The sequence below is a fragment of the Juglans regia genome, chromosome 8 (assembly GCF_001411555.2).
Source record: "Juglans regia cultivar Chandler chromosome 8, Walnut 2.0, whole genome shotgun sequence".
NCBI lineage: Eukaryota > Viridiplantae > Streptophyta > Magnoliopsida > Fagales > Juglandaceae > Juglans > Juglans regia.
Window position 1 is genome coordinate 24,942,529 of NC_049908.1, and position 25,353 is coordinate 24,967,881.

General features: G+C 36.7%; 1 protein-coding gene across 3 annotated transcripts; it reads right to left on the minus strand.

The window, feature by feature from the left end:
• Nucleotides 1–1,581: 1,581 nt before the first annotated feature.
• Nucleotides 1,582–20,831, minus strand: LOC108993553 (protein MICRORCHIDIA 2-like). Of its 3 annotated transcripts, none has more exons than XM_018968516.2 (18): nt 20,313–20,831; nt 20,116–20,190; nt 19,412–19,446; nt 12,007–12,085; nt 11,834–11,923; nt 10,423–10,498; nt 9,594–9,672; nt 9,371–9,499; nt 7,703–7,801; nt 6,021–6,128; nt 5,668–5,817; nt 4,736–4,828; nt 4,490–4,541; nt 4,291–4,402; nt 3,146–3,305; nt 2,472–2,560; nt 2,008–2,050; nt 1,582–1,889 (listed from the first exon to the last, which is right to left on the minus strand). In XM_018968516.2, exons 1-18 carry the CDS (start codon nt 20,524–20,526, stop codon nt 1,770–1,772), a joined length of 1,803 nt encoding a protein of 600 aa, XP_018824061.1. In that variant the 5' UTR covers nt 20,527–20,831; the 3' UTR covers nt 1,582–1,769. The 3 variants fall into 3 exon arrangements, 2 of the variants coding, with proteins under 2 accessions (XP_018824061.1, XP_018824060.1); XM_018968515.2 differs by having other exon boundaries at nt 3,128–3,305; nt 20,313–20,823; XR_004802282.1 differs by having other exon boundaries at nt 1,873–1,889; nt 2,008–2,097; nt 3,128–3,305; nt 20,313–20,811.
• Nucleotides 20,832–25,353: the final 4,522 nt, after the last annotated feature.

The following is a 25,353-nucleotide window of genomic DNA, read 5'->3' on the forward strand; positions in this document are numbered from 1 at the left end:
TTACAGTACGTATGATCTGCCAAATTATACGTGTTAGAATGTTATTAATATATAGTGACAAGTACAGGTTTGTAACTTTTAATTATTAATGAATTAGTGATATTAGAGGAAGTAAAAGAACTAAAAAATAAAATATCAATTTAAAATTCGAAGACTAAGCAATCAATCAAACAAATCAAAAAGATTATTCTAGTAATTAAGGAAAAACATAGGATTAATTATATTAATAAAAACAAAACAAAAAAGCAAGAAAAAACAGCTTATTTTATAAAAATGCTGAAGTGTGGGGGCTAGGGCAGGTCATCATTGAGGTCGGTCAACTGCAAAAACCACACTTTCCTCCAAGAGATTTACCATCAAGTGAATATAAATTGGATGTGACATATTGAAATAACATGAAAGTGAAAGACACTTGGGATAGATAAAAGAAAGTCACGAGCCACATCAATATTATCAAAGAATTTTGAATGCATGCATGCATTTGTCACAGCTTGGAATTTTATCAAATAAAATGGGCACCTATTTACTTTACTTTATCCAAAAGGAAAACAAGATCATGGGCTCACCTAAAACAATGCCATTTTTCTCAGAATATATATCATCTCAGCAACAGGGTGTATGTATTGACAGCACGTTAAGGTCAATTAAGGTGTGTACGTACTATGATATTTTTGTTACTGTGAAGTTGTGGTCCATTATTAGATTAGAAATTTTTGGTAGCTAGAAATTTTTTTTTTTTATTTTTTTATGTTCAAATTCCAAGAAAAATAACAACTTTTTATGACCTATTTTATTTTTTGGACTACATAATCTAAAGAATAATATTAATATGTTCTCTCATTTTATCCTTTTATTTTAACTGTTTATATATTTATTTATTTTACCTATTGATTAAAGAAGTAACTAATGTATTGATATTTTTTTTATTTTTTAAAAATATTTAAAGATATTAAAAAAATATAAAATGAAAAGAATAGTTTTGCCAAGACAACACGTCCAACGGTCACTACTGGACGACAGCCAAGCATCACTCTAATCTAAATATTTTCAATGATGTCCCATATATATTCCATGGGCTTGAAGGTCCAGCATCAATCATCTTAGTTAGAATGGTATTGTCAATCCAGAATGGCTCTAGAAAAAAATGTAGACAATTAATAGATATTAGTGGTCCAATACTTTTCACTGTCTGTAAATGAACTGAATTGTCATGAACAGCTCAACTTTATTTAGTAAATGAATTGTTAATTGAACTCTAATTTTAGCTTCTTGAACAATAAACTCAGCTCAACTCGGTTTAAGCTCGTAAACAATAATTTTGGTTCAACTCTATTGAACTTGTTTAAAGCTCCTAACACTTACATTTCTCGCAAACAAAATAACAAGTATATATTTGTTATATATATATGGACTATACTTATATGAATTATATACATCTTGTTAAGCGTTATCTATTAAAATAATTCTTCTCATCAGTCAATATCCACTGCCTCACACCCTATTATAATAGTTCATAATTCATAGTAGCAGATCTTGAGGCAATCAGAAAGAGCAGAGACACTAAAAATAAGCTTGAGAATTGGATCAAGGAAACCACCTTCAAATGAGCTAGCCACATTACACAAATAGTTCATAATTCATACACAAGAAACTTGGGCATTTACACTTAAAAGCCTATTATATAAGATTTAGATCTTCTTAACTACAAACCCATGTATTCAGGAGAGAGTTGTCATGCATTTCTATAGTCTGTTGAGTGCTTCAGAAGATTACTCAAATTTTCCAATTTGTAGTCCCATTATCTTTTGCTTCCTCCTAGTCTCCAGGTACGAAGAAATTTGAGCTAACTTCTTTTTGGCTTCCTCCAATTCCTTCTCCAAGCACTCGGCCTGTTCCATTTCAATAACAGATCATACAAAATTCACGACCATCAGGTTGAAAAAAAGTAATCACTCCCTCCAACTCATGAACTACCAGAGCATGCTGTGGATGTAACTTCCAACTTACCGTCTGTTTCAACTCCTCCTCCTTCTGCATGTGTTCCTCACACCTTAAATAAAAGAGTCCAGGTTTCAGTTCAACAAACCAATTAGCATTCTACACCAGAACAAAAGAATTCTAATACATAAGTTATCATGGGTTAGTTTATTTCTAAAAACTGGAAAATATTAAAAAGACCTAAAACCATAGAGTATGTGGGATGAAAGCCTTATTGTCCGTTGGTGCAAGTAGGGAACTTTCAAACCGGTAGGCCTCAAAGCCAAGTGCTGCTTTCACTTTTCCTTTTCTTTCTTTTTATTTTTTATTTTTTTTTCTGTCTGCCTCAGCCTTTCTTATTCATTTATTTTGTTATTTTAAAAATATATATTTTTTATAAGTAAAAAGACCAAAAATATCCACTATATGCAATATGTATGTTACAGATTTAAAAGTTCAGATACAGAATGATACACTGGATCTAAAATAAGTACCTCACAAAAAGTTGTATGTTCTCTTCACATATCTGATCAATCGAAATGGACCCTGGACCATCTCTAGATGTTACTTTTTCGTGGGAGCCCTGCAATAAAGTAGCATTCGGCAAGGAATCATAATCTCAGAAATTATTTTACGTACCATAAAGCATGCAACAGGAAAAATGATTTTGGATAGAAAATTGACGTACGTTATTGCCCATCAATCTGCATAAAAATTATATACATATATATGTAACAATGTATGGATAAGAGTCAAAATATTTTTTTATAGGAATCCTGAAAGTAGGATAGAAGCCAATCACATATTAGTAAAGCGACAAGCAAGGGATTGAGCTAGGTAATAAGCGGATAAGAGTCAATACATAACATGATATATAGATAAAGATGAAGCAAATTTCAAAGAGAGTTTGTAAATCAACAGAGCACATAGCCATGTACAAAACATCATTCAAGTTTTAGAAAGAGTGAACACAAATCTAAGCACCAGTATATAGTATCAGATTTAGAAAGAGTGAACACAAATCCCACTCTCCACCCCTAACGGTTAAATGATGCAGTCTCAAGAAGAAAATTATAATCTAAATTGGGAGCTCAACCATAGGCTGTACAGAAGGCAAGTCTTTTTGGAAATGATTTCTGCAGTGACTTACAGGGTACCCATTACTCACATCCTGCCCTATGTTAGCTGGAAGACCATCCATAGACTGTACAATCTCCTGCTCCACATTAGCTGCAAGCCCAACAGAAAGTTGAACGGGGGATTGCTTTTGTTCACGATGTGCTCTGGCACCGGGAGGCTGAAATCCCATCAAATGACAATGGTCTTTCCTGTCTTACCCAAACCAAATAACCAAGTCATAACAATGACAAAATTCAACATTTAAAATTGATAAAAACTTTATTTAAGAAAACAATCTAAAATCGTAGTAAAACTAAGAATATTGACTTAAATAAAAGAAATAGTACATCACCACCACTGCAAAACAGTCAAGCTTCATACATGTTTCATGCATACAAACATGTACAGAAAAAAGGGGTGCTGCAAAGTCCCAATATTAGTAACTCTAGTAACTAAACTTCCAAATCAAGTCCCTGATGTAATGCCAAAAGAGGCAAAATTGCTTGGTAAGAAATCAAAATGATACTTAAACGAAAAGTACAAGTGCCTTTGCAATTTGCACAAATAGCATACCCATTCCAGCACTGGCCTCTCTTGCTAAGCGATTGACACCTCTTCCCTTTTCCAGGGTTCAACCATTGGATGAAGTTGTTTGGGTTAGAGGGTTACCCCCTTGCATTTTGCAGGTGATACTGACTCCAATATATTCTTAATTCAAAATAGCCTTTTTTTTGGGTTTGGGGATCATAGATGAACACTACTTAAATTACTTTATTTCCTATGTTTATAAGATAGTATTTTAAGCAATAGACCACTCACAACAGCTTGGTACCCAAACATAATCATGAATTTATAACTTCATGTTCCGCTTCAAGAATGTGGTTCTCAAGGTTTAATTCGCTTAAATGTATCATCAACTCCGCTTTAACAACCCACGTAAAAAAATATTATGTGAGATACCAGATACAGGTTTTGTCTATACAGAACCAAGCTAAATGTGAGCCACATATTTCGACTCAATGACTTTAGAAACTTGAAATTGAATCTGCAAGCAATTTTGGATTGTAAAGACATTACTCCACCGAATTATCATGGCAAGAAATTGTACAAAACCAATCCCTCCAAAATGAGAAAGAACATTGCTTTTCCACAATAGTGCATAGTGGAATTCATAAGTATGACACATTAACGAACCAGTAATCCAGTAATATTTGTTTCAGCCTCGCTTCTAGCCGGACAAACACAGACGATCTCTCAAAATCCTGCTTATCATGTGCTGGTTCTATAAAATTTGCTTCAATAATTCCTACAAGATCAGAGACAAAATCAATAAATAATAGAAAGTTTGACAGAAGTGTATGGCACGGGAGTTTTGAGAGAAAAGGGAGGATACCAACAACACCATTCCCTTTTGAAGAACCATCAGCGGTGACTTTCCAAAAGGGCTACAAAAAAGAGAACAAACTAACCGCATCAGTAACACTCATGTCAATGATCTACACTATTACATGAAGCACCAGATTCCCCTTATCATGTAAGCAGCATATGTTTCCAAGAAGTTCCACAAATTTATTTGACTTCCTTATTCAACAAGTATTTTAAAGTCAATGCTTGATACAGTTTAATCTGCAAAGCTTACCCTAATCAAGCGATTTTTATGGTACACGTTTAATCCGCTAACCCAAATGGAAGGAGCCTCCTTATCAAATCCAAAGGTTGTTTCCACTGTAACCTACACCAAAAGACCAGTCATCTTTTCAGCATCAGCAAAATTATTTCCCAGTACATAAGCTTCTGTGAACTTACTTCTACAAAACCAGATATCTTTCAAGTTGTAAAAAATAAACCTAAAGTTGAATAAAGTAAGAAAAGAGGAATTGTGGAAAACAGAGAAATTTTATGTTTCGATCTTTGGACCAGGACATACCTAATCGGACGAGACAAGTTACATATACAAACATTGTGAGATGGAAGTAGTACTCAACATAAGAAGTGCATATAAGTAAGAATATGATGAGCATGAACTGCCATTTATCCTCCCTTTTTTCCAGTTAATGTAATACTAGTTTCTAGTGAAAACTCATTCGTAAATTGGAGAAGTGAATATCCATTCATACTAAAGCATCATAACACCAGGAAGAGGGAAAAAAGATTATAAATACAATGTCCCAATAGGAATAATTAATGAAGCTATTATTTCCACTTTAATCGGCTGAAAATTTGACTACATTACTGCTCCATGGCAATGGCTGACTGCTTAAACCAACAAATTATGACATCCACTTTCCAAGGCATTCTGATATAGAAACAGGCATTACATGACACATAAGGTACTGTAGGAAGGAAATGTTGAGATTCTACGCCAATGGATCACAAAACTGTAATAACAATGTATATGTATGCATCACCACCATAATCATTCTTTCCTTACTTTTGGAATAGGGTGGGCGAGTAGGTTCGAATCTTAGCATTCATTTATCATGCATATGTGATGAGTACTAGCAATTACTAGTTTGTGGGTAAAAATTGAATTGATGTTCTCCTCCTTCTATTTTTCAAATAGACTCTTACCTCTGATTCCCCCCCACCTAGACGGGGCTTATAAGCAATCACTTTAGAGTATTTCAACTCATCTGCAATATGAAGCTGCTGCACTGGTTTCCCTCTTAATATAATACTGAAGTTTGAGAATTTTCTAAGATACAAGATGGATACATATGCCTGTGCCAGAAAAGTAAAATACATGAGTAAGAAGTTTTTCTATAATTAATAAAAAAAAATATAGAATGTTTTGTGAATCAAACCAGTGATAGAAATGATAAAAGCACAGAAACCATCTAGAAAACTAAATGAATCTAACAAGTGATTTTTTAAAAAAAAAAATAAAAAAAGGCCAAACAAAATGCATAGATGTGAAAATTTACCCTCAAGGAATAACGAATGCGGTAAGATATATGGGATTGGAGCTCAATTGTCTTTCTGCGTAAATTTGTCAAACCTCCCTGATTGGCTTCATCTCGCAACCTAATATCCTACATCAAAGAACATAGAAGAATCGTGGTTGCTTTTGTAATTAAGTTTATTTGATATATTAAAATCAGAACAGAAACATCATTACCCCCAACAAATAAACAACAACAAAACACCTTTTACAAAACAAACATATATAAACATGTGTATATGCCTAACCACAACCATTGTCAGTCAATTTTTTGTTTTTAACAAGAATGAGCATTGTCAGTCAAATTACAATTCAGATCACAGGATTTCATGAGTTTACACGACTGAAAAAATCCTTGCTGCCCCTGGCAGAATCCCAATTCCCAGCCCATAGGTACAAGGCTCAAGCTGCAAAAGCTTTTGTGTTTGTGCATAGCCACGAGTGAGATGCAATGCCAGCATCCAACAAAATTGATAGATGGCATCAACTGATCTTTGCAGCTTTGAAAAGAAATTTACATAAAATTTTTCTTATCTGCTACTCCACTAGAACTACTTATCAAAACAAAACAATTACACTAGAACTATTGAATTGATACACTAGTTTTCATAGAAACGAATTTTTTTAAATTAGTAAGTGAATTACCTATTAAAAAATGCAAACAACATGCCCAAGTACACAAGATGTATACAATAGTAACACCTAATTATAACATAGAAAGGAATGTTATCACAAACCAACACACATCTTATGAAAATTGCATGCTGGGCATTAGAAAACCAGAGTTGGGTGGGGGGAGTTTAACCACACAATTTGCCCAGTCCTAATTGAATTCAAAACTTAATTCGGCTCCATAGTTCTTTTAAAACAGCCAAATCCAATATTTTCACAGATTTCAGTGGCGTCCAGTTATGGTACCAAATAAATGGAAATGTAAAGCAAAAGGTGCCAATTACCCAAAACAGCTCAATAACTAAATCCCAGGAGACAGTTAATTTCCAGTTTTTTTAGTGAAAAAATCTTATCCATGTGATCTTCAGAATCAAGTGCATATGTTTTACAATTTAGCACAGATTGAGATCATTTGTAAATATGTTGCATCAAATTTAATTGAAATTTCAATTGATAAATTGGTAAGGGCTAAGTATCATGTTAAATATGTTCATCAACATCAATTGATGAATACCCAGTGCTTCATAACATCAATAAAAATAGCAGGCATTGTTAGTTTGGCATGATATTAACACCCTCCAAGAGTGGCATCTAGAATTAACATCAAGGGATATGACAGGTCACCACCTCAAACCACTTCTATTGCAATATAAGCACCAAACTACTAAACTATCACTCGTTTTTCAAATTACCTGAACCTTTATGATTCAACAATTAAGATCGTGCCATGTCACCTTTTTTGGTTCATCTTAATGATCATATATCTCAACATGGAGCTAAATTGCAACTTGTTTTTTCAAATTGAGGGTTCAAATTACAACTTTGATAGTTTGATAGTCATAGAGAAAAATTAGTGGTAGTTTAAGGGGGTAAAGTGTGAGTTTCTGTAACTTCAATATATAATGACATAATATAGTTTTTCTAAATATTTAATGCTATATGCATGACATCTCAACACAGCCAATACAGGACCATACGGAAGGCCTTATATACCTCATCATCATCGTCAAAACTCAATTCATAGATGCCTTCATCATTCAGCCACAAATTGTATATTATTACTTTTGTTCCATGTGGTCCAATATCCTCAAACTGAAAAATAAAAAACAAATTAGTTAAGGAAGAAAGTGCATAGCAAACATATAATAAGTAGGAATATGTAACATTTAATGGCTCCTAAGATACTCTATGAAAACTTCACTAAAAGCATTAGCTGGCACAATGATAGTACCGCAACTTGTGTCCTGGGTAGGAGGGTTAGAGGTGATGGTCTCTATAACACCCCAATCCTATGTTGGGAATATCAACAACCAACATGGAATGGATAAATTATAAAGGTAGTCATGAGTGCTCCCTCATTGGCTACTTATTAAGTGAAATTAAGCTTTATATGTGATTCTAAGGAAGCAGTTGACTAGCTTTTGGGGGGGCTTTAGCCCAAATTTGGCTAGCACTTTCATCAGGTGATTGCTTTTCGTATTGGAGTCACCCCATAAAGACAACCATGTGCTGTTGAAACACTGTATTACAAAGACATCAAAAATTTAACAGGGGAAGTTTGTAACACCCCAATCCTACATTGGGAATATGAATAACCCACATAGAGGTGATAAGTTCTAGGGAAACTTCAAATTGACAAGCCTTTTTGGGGTTCTACATATGCGGTTCCCTTGATCGTTAAAGTACAACTATTTGTGTTCTAGGGAAGTGGTGTTGGATGTGATGGTATCAGGGTGATACAAAAGTAGTTGTGGAGCCAGTAATGTTATTGCATTGTATTTCTAATGTAAAAGTGACAGATTTTAGAACAAGACCTCCTAACTAAATTTTAAAAATGGGAAAATAATTTTATTTAAAATTAGGAGTGGAAAAGAAAAGATGGTAACTCAAGACAGAACAACAAACTTCATGTCTAATCAGTATTAAGGCATATTGGCCTCGTTTGTTTACACAGATGAGATGGGATAAGATGAGAGTTGAAAGTTGAATAAAATCTTATTATAATATTATTTTTTAATATTATTTTTGTTTTGGGATTTGAAAAGGTTGAATTGTTTATTGTATTTTGTGTGGGAGTTTGGGAAAGTTGTAATAATTAGATGAGATGAGATGAGATGAGTTGAGATGGTTTGTGAAAACAAACCAATCTTTCAAGAAACTTAAAGTTTTTAAGCTGAAGTCTATGGTGCACTAGCACACATCATCTCCAACACAATAATTCAGCTCAAGTATCTAAAATGAGTCAAATGACTACTTCAACTTCCACCACCAAAGCGGTACCAACCATTTTCCAAAAGAAGTTCCTTCAACAGAAAGTAATTACGGATGTGACATAAAAAATCAAGCATGTTGGGATTTAGATTCCCTTGCGTTCTAGCCCGAACACTAGGACCTAGAATAGGAGAGAGAGACCATAAATTGGGTTCCACAGCATTTATAGTTGCCCAAGTGAATTCCTTAGTCAGCATTAAATGTCAATAATGTTGTGGGACCCACTTTATGTGTCAATCCCTCTCCCACTCTAGACCCTAGAGTTCAGGCAAGAACTCAAGGAAATCCAAATCCACCATGATGAGACCGAAACTTAAGTTACCCTGGGAATAATTCCACTTAAACAATCGATACACACTAAACTTAACTCAATTGAGTTAGTAAATGAACCTGAAGCATGAGCTCTTCCTTTGATGGAAAGGGAGACCATTCGAGGATGACTTTCAAGTTAGAAGACCAATCATCCTGTGAGCTATAAATAATTGGTTCTGCCCAATGGCCAGAAACATCAAAATCTATCTGCAGTTATAGTGAGCCCAAAGAAATGAAGTTTAGAGACAGGAGGTAATTGCTAAGGCTTAAAGACCTAAATGTCAAGGATAGAAAGAACCACCATTGGAACAATTACGTCATCCTGCCCAGTCCTTCGCAAAAAGGTATAGGATAATAAACCAATACTCTGGGTTGCTTGGCTAAAAAACAAGACACGAAAAATGTCACAGAATACAGAAAAGAAAAAAAAATGTCTAATTCTGGAAAGCACCAGATAATTTGCAATGGCTAAAAAAAAAGGCTGAATCACAAACAATTACTACATCTAGATCTGATCATATAGGCAGGAAGGCAGCAGACACTTCTTCAGTAAACTTCTATTTAACAGAAATAAAATGAAAATAAAAAAGCCAGGCAGCACCACAAACATTTGAGAGAGCATAAATCCATACACACACAACCTTAGCATACAAAGATTCAACATAAGAAAACTTTCACGATCATAAAACCAGAACATCAAATGCATCTCACATGGCATAATTGAATTCTAGCATAGACCCTACTGATGTAGGGGTCACTGTATGTTGTGACCAATAAAGTCACCAATAAACTTCTAAAATTCAAACCACAAACAAAATCCTACCTCAAACTAGTCCAACTCCCAGCAATATAAATGAAATCAAAATTTTCTTTGCATTATATAAGTCAATAAAGCCTCATTCTTTCTATTTAAGGTTGGATAAACAATGTGGCTATCCTCTCAGTAGCAGAAGTAGCACATACACATTTGCATGCACATGCAACGCACATGGGCAAAACCACGTAAAATGTCTAGTCAAGATGTAATCAAATGCAATTAAAGACAATTCTTTTGCTTACAATAAGTGACAAAGTTCAAGGAAAATACTGCATGATGCAAGAACAAAGACAGGAAAAAGAAACATAAATACCTTGCAGTAGTTGCACGACTGAAAACGATAACATCAGCACCTAGCCGCATGGTACTTGTCTTGAATCCATTACCATCTGAAAACACACTTGCCCTTCAGTTCAAGAGATGAAAAACATACAAACATCTTGAAGTAAACAAGATTAAACAGAAATAGCACAACAGTTTTTTTTTTTTTATAGGTAAGAATAAAATAACACAACAAAATGGGCATCTATGAAACAAAAATTTGGAACCTTTTTACTCTCCTTCCAAAGATCTGCTAGGGCATGGTGAAATTCAGTGAACTAATATTTCTAAGATCTTAAGCTTTTTTTATTATTCCTCCAATAGATCGAATATATCTTATTTATTTTATATAATACATGTACAGCTTCTTTTTCTGCTACACCCGCAACAATGTTAATGCAAATGCTCTGTTACTATCCTTCACTAGGACGTCATTTTATGCAAAAGATGCGCTTCCAAGGTGGAGGAGGATTGAAGGATTCGTTTGCTAAACAAATGGGAAGAGTTCTTAAGCTTTTAAAATTATTCCTCCATCGAGCCCTCTTCCTAGTTGGTATCTCAACCATTTTTCCAATGGAGCTCAGTTAAAGACCAGCAGATTTCAAACTCCCTGCCCTCTTTTCCTGAAATCGGGGTGCATACAGTGGACCATTTCATAAAGTAAAAGACAAGAAGTACCCACAATGATCCTTTATGATAGTACCCACAAGAAATAAAGGGCCACCTATCACACTTATTACTAACAATCATCAATTAACACAATTTTATAGGCATATAGTAGCAGGTCTGCCAACACCACTTCATGTTGAAATGCTATGAGAACAGCTTTTTATGCACATACCATCATACCAGATGTAGATGACAAAACCCTATAATGATCTTTGACCTTACAAGAAAGATAAAGAGAGAAACTACCCATCCAAAGGCCAGAATATTTAGTATTTAAGAAGAGTCCCCACTACTGAGTCCAAGATATATTTAGAGTTTAGAAGAGTCGCCCATCTCCAAGTACTTTAGCCATACTTATCTGACACCACCTCTTTCCCACCTCCCCCACACTCACAAGCCACTTGCCCGTAAAAGACAGGATTCCAATTTGCTCAACAATGTTAGATGGCAACTTTGCCACATAGGATGGTCTTTCTAACAACCTCAGATCCTTTCAAGACCCTCAGAACTAAAAGGCCTCAAAAGAATCCAAAGTTCCTTAGTGTTTAATCAATTGACAGCAGTTTTTGAAAACTGACACACTGAAGAAGCCAAAACGAAATTTCATCAAAGTTGAATATAAACATATTAGAGGACGTAATTTTGAAAAATTCTTTAAGATAGGGAGCTATGAGGATGTAATTTTGAAATTTTCTTTAAGATAGGGAGCTATGGAACAAGGTCAAAATCATTACATTGTCCAATAGTTGTATTAGATTTTTTTGAAGAAAAACCCAAGCTCATGCAATTCCGAATACGTTCAGGATGCATTCCACCACCATCATCTGCAAAGAACACAGGTGTCATTTCAGTTTTATTATGCAAACAAAAGAAGAACATTATAATAGTGAAAATTATGGATACATACCAAGGAACAGTAAGGCCGGAGAGTTGTCCTTCATAACATCTATTTTATCAACCTTCACAAAAGTTGCACCATTGTGAATCTGAAAAGACAGACAAATATGAAAAACGGAGCTAGCGCCCTAAAAAATAAATGATACAATTTCAAGCAGCTGAATAAATCAAGTAAGAAGAATCACATTTAAAAAAAAATAATTAGTATTCTATAGCATAATGAATTATGAATACTTTTGTGAGGCTAGCAGATGAGGCAACCATGAGAAAAAACGTTATCCAGTCAAGAAGGATAAAACCAGGATCCCCTTTACCTTGATTTTTCATTGGATTTTATCTTCATTATTTTCACCTTGACATGGTGTTTGGTCCACATGTCATATCCTAGATTATTACCATGAAGGTGAATGAGATCCCACATAACTTGGAAAAGAGAAGCCCCTACCCTTTATAATGATTCCAAGGGACTCCAACTGTAACATTAACTAGCCTTTTTGGAATAGGAGCCTAGATGTGACTTGGGTCTTTCTTAAATCGTTACAAATGGTATAAGAGTCAATCCCAACCAGAAGTGTGCGGCTTGGGCCTTCCTAGTGTCATTATAGATAATTTGTAACGACCCCAAAAAGATCTCAGCCACATCTAGGCCTATACTCAAAGAAGACTAGTCAATGTTACAATTGAAGCCCCTTGGAATCATTATAAAGGCAAGCATTTCTCCTTCTCAAACAATATGAGATCTCATTCACCACCTTCCTCTACACAATCTAGAATATTACATCACAACTCTATTGAGATTCTCAAAACTCTTCACAGAGGATTATTGGGTGTTCCCTCTCATTTGGTTACAAATGTGAGAATCCAAACACCCAGAGATACAATCTCCCACAAAATCTCATTTTGTAATAATATGGATTCCCGTGAAAACATGAGGATATTCATGTTCCATGTTTGAAAAATTCTACTTTCAAGTGAAAAAGTAAACCTCATTTATACCATTTGACTAACAAAACGTCACCAGTTTCCTATCTTGTCAACCACTCTCATGTCCCCACCATATAGATACATATTCGAAAATATAAAAATTCTTGTAAGATTCTTAAAAACAAACCAAACACAGGAATCTCACATATCTTCAAATTTTATTAGATTCAAGATCCAACCAAATATAGACACCATTACATTCCGAAGAAATCGCATTCAAATCCCCTTGGGTGCAAACATTCTCTAGGGGTCATCGGACTGGGAAATTTTTCTCTTGAATTACCCGAGGTGCACTTGCGGAAAACTCCTTGCCAAGGGCCTGTGCACCCCTATGATTAATTGAGATGTCGTTCCTAGACACCCAGTGCCAATAAAAATATTGGATCACCCAAGTAAAACACCATGTAAAAGACTAGCCCCAATATGTGCAAAATGAATCGGCTCTCTATTTAAGATATCTTGAAAAACCTTATTGTGAGTCTTAAGGCATCATCGGTCCATGCAAGATCTCTTAAGCATTTATGGGAGATAATCAGGCAACTTGAAAGGTAAGATAATTCAACTTCAAACTATAAGCTTATCAATAAACCTAGGAAACAAACCAATGCAGCCACGTAAGAAACTCGAGCTGCTGTGATTGTAACAAGGTCTTATTGGGTAAGTGGTTATTGAGATACCAACAAGAAATGGGGCTTTGCGGAGGACTGTCATAGAATCAAAGTATGGTGGAGCATGGGGAGGATTCTGTTTGAATGAAGTGAATGGGTCACATGGGCTAGGGCTTTGGAAGCATATAAGAAGAGGATGAGATACGTTTTTTAGATATAGCCACTTTGAGTTGGGCAATGGGCCCAAAATTAAATTCTAGCATGACATATTGTGTGGCAATAGAGCCTTCAAGGAAGCTAATCCTGAAATATTCGACATAGAGCAGATGCAAGAAGCCTCGATTGAGGATCTTTCAGACTTCTTGGCGTTTAGTGCAAGCGGACTCTCTCCTGAATTCCTATTGTCGTCTTATTTCCGGCACTTCTCGTCAAAAATATTCCTAAATCTTCCCGTTATTTGCATCTCTATTTTTTCTCCTTTTTTGTTTCTTTTCTCCCTACATTTTTATTTTATTTCTTTCCTATTGTTTCGGGTTTTCTTTTCAGCCTGGTCATTTTCTGTCTTGCTAGGATGGCGCCTGAGAAAAGTGTTTTGGTGGACTTAAAGATATTCATGTTTTCAGTTGTGAAGGAAGGGTTGTTGTGTATCACTGAAAGTTGCGGGAAAGTTAAAAAAATTGTTAGCATTGGCAAGGGGACGACGAGATGGTTGGAGAAGACGGTTGTTGCTTGTGTCGAATTAGGGGATAGTGATTTCTATAAGAACTTGCGCGAATGGAACTGAGCTTTCCTAGCACGGCAGTGTGTAAATTTTTATGGGCATGATTTGGTTATTGCAGAGTATGGTGATGGCAGTTGGAAAAGCCTCATTGTCATACCTGAGGGTATGGATGGGAAGTGATGAAGGAGTTTTGCCTAAATGATTAAGGTTTTGAGTTATGCGAATTCCTCTTCTTCGATCACCACTATCAGAGGAAGATTTGAATGTGCAATTAAAGCTCAAGCTCGCAGCAGGGGTCGAGCTCCTTATAAGTCGACTTTGTCGAGGGTTAGATTGGGTGGTGAAGGGTCTTATAAGGCGGCGTTGTTGAAATCTATGTATTTTCCAGTCAATCAACTCTCGATGGATCAAAATAAGGGCTCTCAAGCCATTGTAGTGACTGAGGTAGGTGGTGGAGCCGTGAAGATTGGTGACATTCTGTGATACCCCATATGATATGGATAAGGGTAGATGGTGTATGAGATCCCACATTGCTTGGGAATGAGAAGTTATTGCTCTTTATAAGGTTCCAATGGGACTCTAATTGTATCATTGACTAGTCCTTTTGGAGTATAGGCCATGTAGTTTGAGCTTTCTATTGGGGTGTTACAAATGGTATCAGAGCCTATCACAATCAGAATTGTGGGACTTGAGCCATGCCATCTACAATGGACAGGCCCGACGAGGACGTCGGGAATTTAAGGGAGGTAGATTGTGATACCCCATATGATATGAATAAAGGTAGGTGGTGTATAGGATCCCACATTGCTTAGGAAGGAGAAGTTCTTGCTCTTTATAAGGTTCCAATGGGGCTCCAATTGTATCATTGACTAGTACTTTTGGAGTATAGGACATGTGGTTTGAGCTTTCCATTGGGGCGTTACACATTCCCAATCAAACTATTGTTTCAACGGGTGGCATTGGTGTTTCCGAGGGAGGGAGGGAGGAAGAGTCAATGTTGGAGTTGAAGCTGGAACTGATTGAAATTAAAGAGAAGATCAACAATCTTCTACCGAGGCTTGATAAGGTGATGGGCCAGGGGAGTTCGCGAGCTGTAACTCTGGGACAGGGTCAGAGTCCCATCATCATATTTTCGGCACTTCTCACCAGAAGTAACCACCTTCTCTAATTTGTTGTAAAAGATTTTTCAAAAACTTTCTTTTCTTTGTCTATTTTGATGTTTTTATTATCAATTTTATCTTCTGTGTGGCGTGGGGGTATGATGTGGAGCTTATGGGTGGATGCCAAGTTGTTTGTATGTTTTGCTGAGGACAAGGCATTTTTTAGAATCATTGACAAGGGCAAGCGATTGGCAAAGGCCATTTCTTTTTAGAAATGGGGTTGCGGCTTGGTTGGTCAATACAGTAGAGGCTTGTGTTTAGATGGGAGATCAAAAGGAATTACTCAAAACCATTTGAGAAGGTAACTGTATTTTTTTTCATCCAACGTCATGCGAGCCCTTTTGGTCGGTTCTTGTCGCTTGAGGTGTATGGAGGAGTTGGAAGACGTAGTGTTATAGTTCTACCTGAAGGAAATCAAAGCAGAGGGTGGGTCTATTTTGTAAGAACGCTAAGAGATTTTTGTTCGCCTACCTTCCCCTGTTCAAATGAATGGAGACAGAGGAGTAGAATCCTCTATCAGAGGGTTAGCCGATAGGATAGTGGGGAGAAACCCCCAGTCAGGAAACCGTCGTCTAGCTCTTCCTTGGGCCCTATGGTGTCATATAAGGCTGCTTTGGTTAAGCTAGTGTCTTTACCGGCTTCTCATGGTGATTGTCATGGCCAAGGTGGTTCAAGGAGGTGTGGTGAGTCATCTTGTTTTGGGTATGGTTTTCCAATCGCTCAGGTTGCACGTTCTCTGGTAACTATCGGTGGCGTTCTCCTTCCTGACTGAAAATCATGAGAAGAGTGCTCTACTGGCTATGAAAACTGAATTGCGCAAGGTGAAGGAGGAGATCAACCGTCTCTTTTCCAAAGTGGGTTCAGACTTGGGATTACCATTGGGCTCAGCCATTCCTGCCCCAAGTCTTTTGGTTTCTTCTGGGTCAATTTCATCGGGCCTTCCTTCAGGGCCTACTATCAAGGGACCGTATGGTGGTGGAAAAGAAAAGGCTTTGTTGGGGGTTGGCCCTAAGATATATACACAACCTGTATGGCAGGTTAAAACTTCTCCTAGTTTATATTCGCTCGATTGAGGGTCTTCTTCTTCTCCTGGGCCCAGTTCATCAAAGGGTGGCCCACTATCTCTAGGTCAGACATAGAACCAGCCAACAGGTGCTTCCGACCATTTTCTCGTCGTTAACCCGCCGGTATTGTCACCAATGATTGAGATTCTAGAGAAGGTGTTGCAGGATGTTCTTCCTTGACTGCTATAGACTTGGCTACTCTTTATGTGGTGTCACCGCAGTGCGAGGATGGCAATAACATGCATCGAGGGGATATTCCTTCAAGTCTTGGGCTTTCGACTTAACCAAGGATGGAGGAGACTACTATTGTGCCTCTGGTTTCTCTCAATTCCATGGGCGTCAAAATTGACCTTCCCCCTGTAGGTCCTACTCTTTCTTTGCCTTATTCTCTTGGTGATTATCCTGTGGCTGTTCCTTTAGGGGATGGGGGATATTGCTATATCAGGTGGTAGGGTGTTTTTTGTTCTATCTTTCCTAAAGTTATGGCAGCCAACAGTGCTGACTCAATGGACTTTCAGCTAGTTCAAGGTGTTGAAGTTGGTGTCGAGAGTGGTCTAGGGGTTTGTGAGAAAGAGTCAATGCCTTTGTGCACTTTGTCTGAGTCTAAGGAAGATGGTTGCAATTTTCAATTGGTGGCTAGGGAGGAAGAGGTGGATCCAATGTCGTTTTGCCCCTTGTCACCTTTGCCTACAACGGGTGGATTACCGTCAGACAAGGTGATTCAGAAAGTGAAGGAAATTCAAGACTGTGAGGGGATATCTTGTGAGGGGTTTGAGGAGGAATTCAGGTCATTACTCATTGCTTTAGAGGCGGGTCGTTTTGTCTCCCCTAAATCCACTTCAAGAAAAGATAGACAGCTGAAGCGTCTCACTTGTTCAATTAATTATGATACCAGTAAATGAAGCTCTAAGGAAAGGGTAGTAACTTCCCATGGAGCATAAAATCCTTTCTTGGAATGTTCGGGGTCTTAGGGCTTGTTTGGATAGAGAAACGATCTCATCTCATTTCATCATTACAACTTTTTTAAAATTTTTAAATTTTCACACAAAATATGATAAACAATTCAACTTTTTCAAATCTCAAAATAATAATAGTATTAAAAAATAATATTCTAACAATATTTTATTCAACTCATCTAAAATCATCTCATCTCATCTCACTATCCAAACGAGCTCTTAATGATCCCAATAAGCGACTTCAAGTTAAGAATCTTTTCCGTCATTGGAAATTGGATATTATTTGTCTGCAGGAAACTAAGCTTGAGTTCATTGATCGAAGCATCATTACTAGTTTATGGGGCTGTCCGTTTGTAGGTTGGGTGTACCTTGCTTCCAATGGAGGGTCCGGGGGTATTCTTCTTATGTGGGATACGAGGATGGTTGGGTCTATTGAGGAGTGTATTGGGAAATTATGCAGTGGCTTGTTCTTTTAAGAATGTGGAGGATGGTTTTAGTTGGACTTTTGTTGATGTGTACGGGCCAAATGTCGACAGCAATAGGAAGGAATTATGGGATAAAATTTTTGGTTTGGGCAGTTGGTGGAACTTACCTTAGTATATTTGTGGTGACTTTAATATCACTCGGTTCCCTAGTGAAAGATCAAGTGATGCTCGGCAAAATCTTTCTATGAATGAATTTTCTAAATTTATCTTTAATATAGACTTGGTGGATCTACCTCTTGTCGGTGGTATGCACAAGGGGTCCAACAATCGAGCCTGGTCCCACTTGGACAAATTCTTGGTGTCTCCCTTCTGGGAGGCTCACTACTCTACATTGCTCCATAAGAGATAACCTAGGGTTTGTTCGGACCATTTTCCTATCATACTAGATTGTGGAGGCATTCATGAGGGTAATAGATATTTTAAATTTGAAAATATGTGGCCGAAAGTTGAGGGTTTTGTGGAGAAGTTGAGGTTGTGGTGGTCCTCATATCTCTTAGAGGGCTCACCAAGTTTTATTTTGGCCTTGAAACTCAAAGCATTGAATAGGGATTAGAAGATGTGGAATGCAGATGTCTTCGAACATATCGATAGTCAAAAGTTGAGGATTTATAGGTTTTGGAAGGACGGGAGGTGAGTGCTCATCTTTATGTGGAGGAGTCTCATGGGGAAGTGGTTGTGGAGACATCACCGAGAAGGGGAGGCTTATGGAGAGTAGTTATAGATTCACAATCCGGAGTATTAGGGGAGGTTGGTGTTCTAATGAAGTCAGGGGGTATATGGTGTAAGGTTGTGGAAAAATATTCATTCCGGATGGGAGAGGTTCTCCAACTTTTTCAGATTTGCGGTTGGAAGAGGTCACGGTGTTTATTATTGGCATGATGTTTGGTGTGGTGCAGGGGCTCTTAAGTATGTTTTCCCCACTCTTTACCGGACTTCTAGTGACAAAGAGGCTCTAGTGGCTAACTTGTTGGTGTGTTCCATTGGAATGTCAACTTTTATAAAAGATTACCGACTCTTTGCACAACTAACTTTTTGAGCAATTGAAATGCAGCCCTGGTGCAGAATTTAAAAGCAACTAACATGGACCCAACCATGTGACACCCAACCAAAATTCTGGAGCAATGCTCATTCATGGTAGGCCTGATGTTCTCTCCTTGTATGTCAATACCAGTTCCAAAACTGACCTCTCTAATTAGATTTTCATTCCATAGATATTACACATTGCAACTGCCAGTGCACCACATGCTAGTGAAATGATTTATTGGTATAAAATTATTACCCACTCTTTGTGCAACTAACTTTTTGAGCAAAAGAAATTTAACTCTGGTGTCAGAATTTAAAAGCAACTAACACGCACCCAACCATGTGACATCGATAACACAGAATTGTTGCTTTAATAAACAGTATGGCATCATGAATAACCAAGTTAAATCATACCTCGTCAACAGCATTATCCAAGAGCTCAGCAATTGCTGCCCCAAAAAGTAATTAATTGTATTAGTTCACAAAAAGGAACATATATTCTAATTTCTCGAGCATTCACATGACTTATATGTGCACATTTAATAATTACATACAAACATTCCAGACTTTCGACTCACACTTTAGAAACTTTTAACACAAATGGTCCGATCTATGCTCTACTGGTCAAATCAAGGTCTCCGAATTACAACTGATATTGCATTGGAAGCAAAAGCACTTCATAAGTGTATCGCACAAACATAACATATTATACAAATTTCATTTTTTCTTGGGAGTGTAAAAAGCCTATAAACTGTTTTTGTCGGTCATAAGCAACTCCAATATCTATCATTTCAGAAACCAGGTGGGCTCAAACTTGAAAACAACATTTCCAGGCCGTATCTTTGCCAGTGCCTAAACTAAAACTACTACAAAATTGCCATATTTCCTGGCACAGCTTTGTGTTCTGTATACAATTTCATGCAGGTCACTAAGTTGGACGACATTTTCATTGACATACAAGCTTTGAAATGTATTAATTTTTACACTAAACAGTAAACACGTAGCCAAAAAGGCATTGTAAAACACCTAAGTGTTTGAATAGGAACGCACGATAGAACAAGACATTGAAGAGTTCAGCTACTTGGCGCTTTCTCTTTTGCTTTGGAAGAAAGGCTCACCTCCAAAAGCCCATCTATGCGAAGTGGCATTAGAATGAAGAAACTTTGGGTGAACCCGGGCGTGCTCCAACTGACCTGTATATAAAATTTTAGGGAAAAAAAGAAACAGCCACAACCGAATAAGCGTGAGTGTGATATCAATGATAAATTTAGAAAGCTTAAAAAGAAGAAGAAGAAGTCAGATGTTAGAGGTGAACCGTGGTCAGGTGGGCGTTTCGTGGTGGGACCCACATCGTAGGCCCCGGCTTTCCAGAAACTGCGGGACTCGAGGGTTTGCTGCACTTGGGGGCTGGGGTTCGACGCCGTTTTATTGCTGGTTGTTGTCTTTCCCACCACCGCACCTCCTTCCTCGTCGCTGCCGTCGATAATTTCAACGGATTTGACCGTTCCTTTTTCCGCTTTAGGGGGCATTTTCTTTTTTACATTCACTGAAACGCTAGAACTAGGATTTGCAGCATCAAAATTTACTAGCAATTAAAGAAATCGCCATGCAAAAAGCACAACAATTTGTGGAATTTGGTTGCGTATTACGGCTTGGATGAAAGATGGAGACGAATACGAAATCGCGCGCGCGCCTACGAGAGAGAACAAGATTGTGAGTGGCAGAGCTCCCAAAAATGGTGGTTCTGCCGAACGGCGCGTTTGAGTACCGAAACGGAGTCGGTTACGAAGTCGGAAGTAGGCGTTTTTAAGCGGGTACTTACTCGTAGAAAAATGCTTAAAAAATTATAGGTTACTTACATTTTATCCCTCCAACTTCAACTGTATAACGTGTCTCTAAAATTAATAAATGCATCAAAGTGAATTTTTAAATTTTTAAAATTTTTCAATCTCTATTTCGTCTATTAGTAGCGTTAAATCTAATAAAAATTCACTATACATACTGCTCATATATATAACATTTACTGTAAAGATGTAATTTTTATCTAATTTACTATCATTAACCATATAAAATATAAAATAATATATGCTATCAAATAATAATAAAGCATAAATCATTAAATAATTTTTTTTATTAATTTATATATGATTAATGAATATCAAATAGTTTCACTATGTACATAAATTATTCATAATTACTTGCAACTTAGGTATAAAATAATTTTATATATGGTTAATTATTAATGATTTATTATTAATTGATGGCATATATTATTTTATATTTTATATGGTCAATGATAATAAATTAGATGAAAATGACATCTTTGCAATAAATTTTCGTTAGATTTGACGCTGTTGGTAGACAAAAGGGCCCCAATTGGAGAGTTTTAAAAGTTTGAGAGTCCACTTTGATGCAATTATTAGTTTCGGAAGTATATTGTGAATTGAATAAAAATTCGAAGGAGAAAAGTGTAATTAACCCAAAATTATAAATGGGAGAATTGAGGCTATGTTTGTTTAGTTGAGAAATCCTTAGGATCGAGTTAATATTACCCAAATAACAGTCTGCCAATAATTTAGTGATATCTAGGCTTTCCACCTTAGTTATCTTGAACCAGCACTACATTAGAAAATCCTTAGCCCCCTTTGCCCCCCCCCCCCCTCGCGATCTCAGCCCCTTCACACCCCCTCAAAGCTCAGCTCCCTTCGCACAACCTCTAACAACGTTGCCCCTTCGCATCCCTCTCGAATAGCTAGGAGTTCGCATGAAGCATAGAGGCTAACGCCCCTTGATCTGGTGACCCACTTCGTATATCTCAAAGCCGAGGACAAAGGACTGGTCCCAGCCACTGCTGAAGAAGACACAACCACCGCTGAAGAAGACGTAACCCTCGAACTCCCTCTCTGGTATGCCCTTTCAACATTTAAATAGAAAACCCTAAATTCGATTTTCCTCTATCATCATGGTGGTATATGTTGTGTTAGAAACCTTTCCTTTAGTGTTAATATGTCTACTTGGAATGTAGACTGGTGATGTAACACACATGCTCAGCACTAAACCCACTTACTAAAGTTTTTTGTTGGGGTTTAATTTTTACGAAAAGCCATTTGAGAATTCGAATAAATTTTTGGAATAGACTACGGTCTTAATATTTTTAGTTTTGGCAGATAGTGATTTTTTGTGGGCTCGCCAATTTAGGTAAATTCATTAAATATTTTTGAGTTGGATGGAAAAATTAGGTTAAGACAGAAGTTGTAGGTGAGATCTTTTTATGGGGCATGATAATTAGGTTAAATCTTGTAATGGACCAAGTGGGAATTGGCCGAAACATTTATGAGACAAGTTGTATTATTATTATTATTATTATTATTATTATTATTTTAGGTTGAGTCGAGGCCTATAACTCACTGAAAATGCCCAAATCTCGTACACCCAAAACCCAAGGCCGACAATCGTTTGCTTTAAACCGTGAGAACCAACTATCAATTTATGATCAGTTTCCTGACCGCGCACGATTTCCACTCCACACCATGCACTCTTTCATCCCTCTAGGATTCACGATAAGGCATCTATATAAATATATATATATATATATCCACATATTCATGCAAATTTTCTGTTTTTTCCTTCCCTTCACGCACGATATTGATCACGTTTCATGCCCGTTTTATTCACTACATGCACGGTTCTAACACCTCTGTTCCCATTGCATGCACACCTCTTTCTCTCTTTTTCTCTAGGGTTTCCAATCATATATATATATATACGTATAGAGACTCTCGTCACAGCACATAGGAAACTATCCATAGCATTCCACCGCTGCACCTGACTGAGAGAAAACAAAGCCATGGCAGTCCCAGTATGTTTAGTCACTGCACCACCGTTCCACCTCTCATACACCTTCAAAAAGACAACCACGTCGCTACTCCTCCCTCATATCACCTTCATGCCCAGCCACCAAAAAGCCATGGATGGGGTGCTCGTTTATACCACACCGAAACAGGGGAAGTGTTTCCCACCGTGAGCCACATCGCCAACCCCACTCGGTCGTCACCACACTGCACAGAAAGTGCCGCCCGGCACCTCACGCCACCCTAAGCCGCCGCTGTCACTCGGTAAGCTCACGTCATGCCCACAGTCTCCTCTCCGATCTCCCTCATCACTCACTCTCTCTCTCTCTCTCTCTCTCTCTCTCTCACAATGCTCTACCGCAGGCTCACCACTTTCGACCTTAGCCCAGCCACCATTTCCCTGCCCTCTACCCGTGTTCCTTGGTGAGTCCTCTGCTGCACGGCCCTAGGTCTCCCTCTCGCTAGTGAACATTTACAAACTAAAGTGGTTTTTGCATTTTACGTAAGAGAATATTTGTTTTATGATATTACTATTTTACCCTCTAAGTTACAAGTCAAATCATAAGATGTTTTTAACTCATATTTCAGTTGGATTGATTTTATGATGGGTCTCAGTTGGATTACATAAATTATTATGCTATTCTAAGTGGGCTTCATCTCACTTTAAATTCGTCCAAAAAGTTGTTTAATAGAAAATATTTAAGGGTTTAAATTATATAATCTAGTATTTATTTTTTTATAGTTAGATTTCAAAAATAAATAATTTAGAGTTTATTGCCTTAGTCGGACGAATTAAGAGAATATCGATGAATGTGAGATGTAATGATATTTTAGGATTAAGAAAAGTTTAAACATTTTAGAAAAAAATATGTTATTTTAGTAGTTCAGGTTTAAAGATCGAAATACATGTTCGATAGAAAATTTACGAAAGCTACATGATTTTTTATAGGTGACGATTAATATTTGCTTAGCACTATTGTGAAAAAATTCTGAAAAGCTAAAAAGTCAAGGTAAGCGGGGTTCCTATACTAGACTTTGCATAAAATAAAATGAACTGAAGTCGATTTTGGAGAAATATGCATATTTTGTTATGAAATGAAATTTTAAATAGCCTCAGTTATTTGTTCTGAATTACTCATGAAACTTTGTATAAGAATAAAGTATTTTTTGTCATGACTAAGGTAGACATGAGTTTATTTTTTGTATTCTGTTTCTGAACTATGCAAAAAGAACGAATATGAAATTTATAAAAATGTAAGCATAAATTATATTTTGTGATCCGACTATGTCCTGTTTTGAAGATGTTATGTACTTTTATATGATATGATGTGTTTTCTGAAATCTCTAGCATGACATTCTATTTATGTTCTGTTCTGACCTTACTACTGGTGTAAAACTGTGGTCTCTGTTCGGGTTGGTATCAACTTTTCTATTTCCCGCGAACCCACTTTGGAAGCCAAATTGATTTTTCTTCGTGGTCTTTCATGTGTGCACACTCGGAGCTCCGAGAATAATAAGGAAAAGATTTCAAATTCTGTTTCTGCTCGTTTGGTCGCCAGAGTTTGAGCAACCCTACCATGAGGGTTAAACATGGAATTTATGTTCTAATGTGATATTTCAGTTATGTTGTGCCAAATGAATTTTTAATAAGAATATTTCTGAATTTTCGCTCTGATATTTTTGATAACATGTTCTGACTCTGCATTCTATAAGTAAAATATTTTGATCTGTATTTTGAACTTTGTAAATGCTCATGTTTACATACTAATATATGTTCTCTACTTACTAAGTTGTTGATAACTCACTCATTATCTCTAAACATTTTTCAGATAATTTTCATGGTTCTGCTGGAGAGTAAGAGTAGGCAATGTTAGAGAGATTTGATAATCTTAGAGGAATAAGTGTCCGAGTGTACAAGTACTTATTTGAGAGTTATAGTTAGTAAATTGATTATTTTCAGTTATTTTGATATGATGAGTTAATGATATTTTCGAGTCTTTTGGGAGTTTTTAATTTATTTAATTGTAAATTTCTTTGTTGTTCCTATGAAAGAACATGAATATTTGAGTTGAGTAAATGAATTAATATTTTATGGATTTTTCTGGATTTTATAGTTGTGATATTGAAGTTGATATTAAATAATAAGAGATAACTCTCAGGACCTCCTTGACCGGGCGTTAAAGTTGGTATCAGAGACAGGTTTGAGATTCTACAGACTATATTAAGGAGTTGATAAGATTTAAGGTTTGAGGTTCTGTAGATTTTATGGATTGAAATTTAGGAGATCTAAGGTTTTAGATTTTTTAGATTTTAAGAACTGATTTCATGACATTTGGGATTTTAGATCTAATAGGCTCATTTTGTAGACGGTAGGAAATGACATTGAGAAGATTTAAGGTTTAGAATTTGAAGGTGTACATAAGATTGATTGAAAGCCAGGTTTGAGAATATGCATACTATGTTAAAGAGTTGATGAAATTTAAGGTTTGAAGTTCTATAGATTTT

Excerpts from the sequence above, each read along its gene's own strand:
- LOC108993553 (XM_018968515.2), bottom strand. The coding sequence starts at position 20,526 with ATGCCCCCTAAAGCGGAAAAAGGAACGGTCAAATCCGTTGAAATTATC. Across the intron at positions 7,802-9,370 it reads AGGAAGAGCTCATGCTTCAG|TTTGAGGATATTGGACCACA; the intron begins GTTCATTTACTA and ends TTTATTTTTCAG. Across the intron at positions 5,818-6,020 it reads GCATTCGTTATTCCTTGAGG|GCATATGTATCCATCTTGTA; the intron begins GTAAATTTTCAC and ends TTTCTGGCACAG.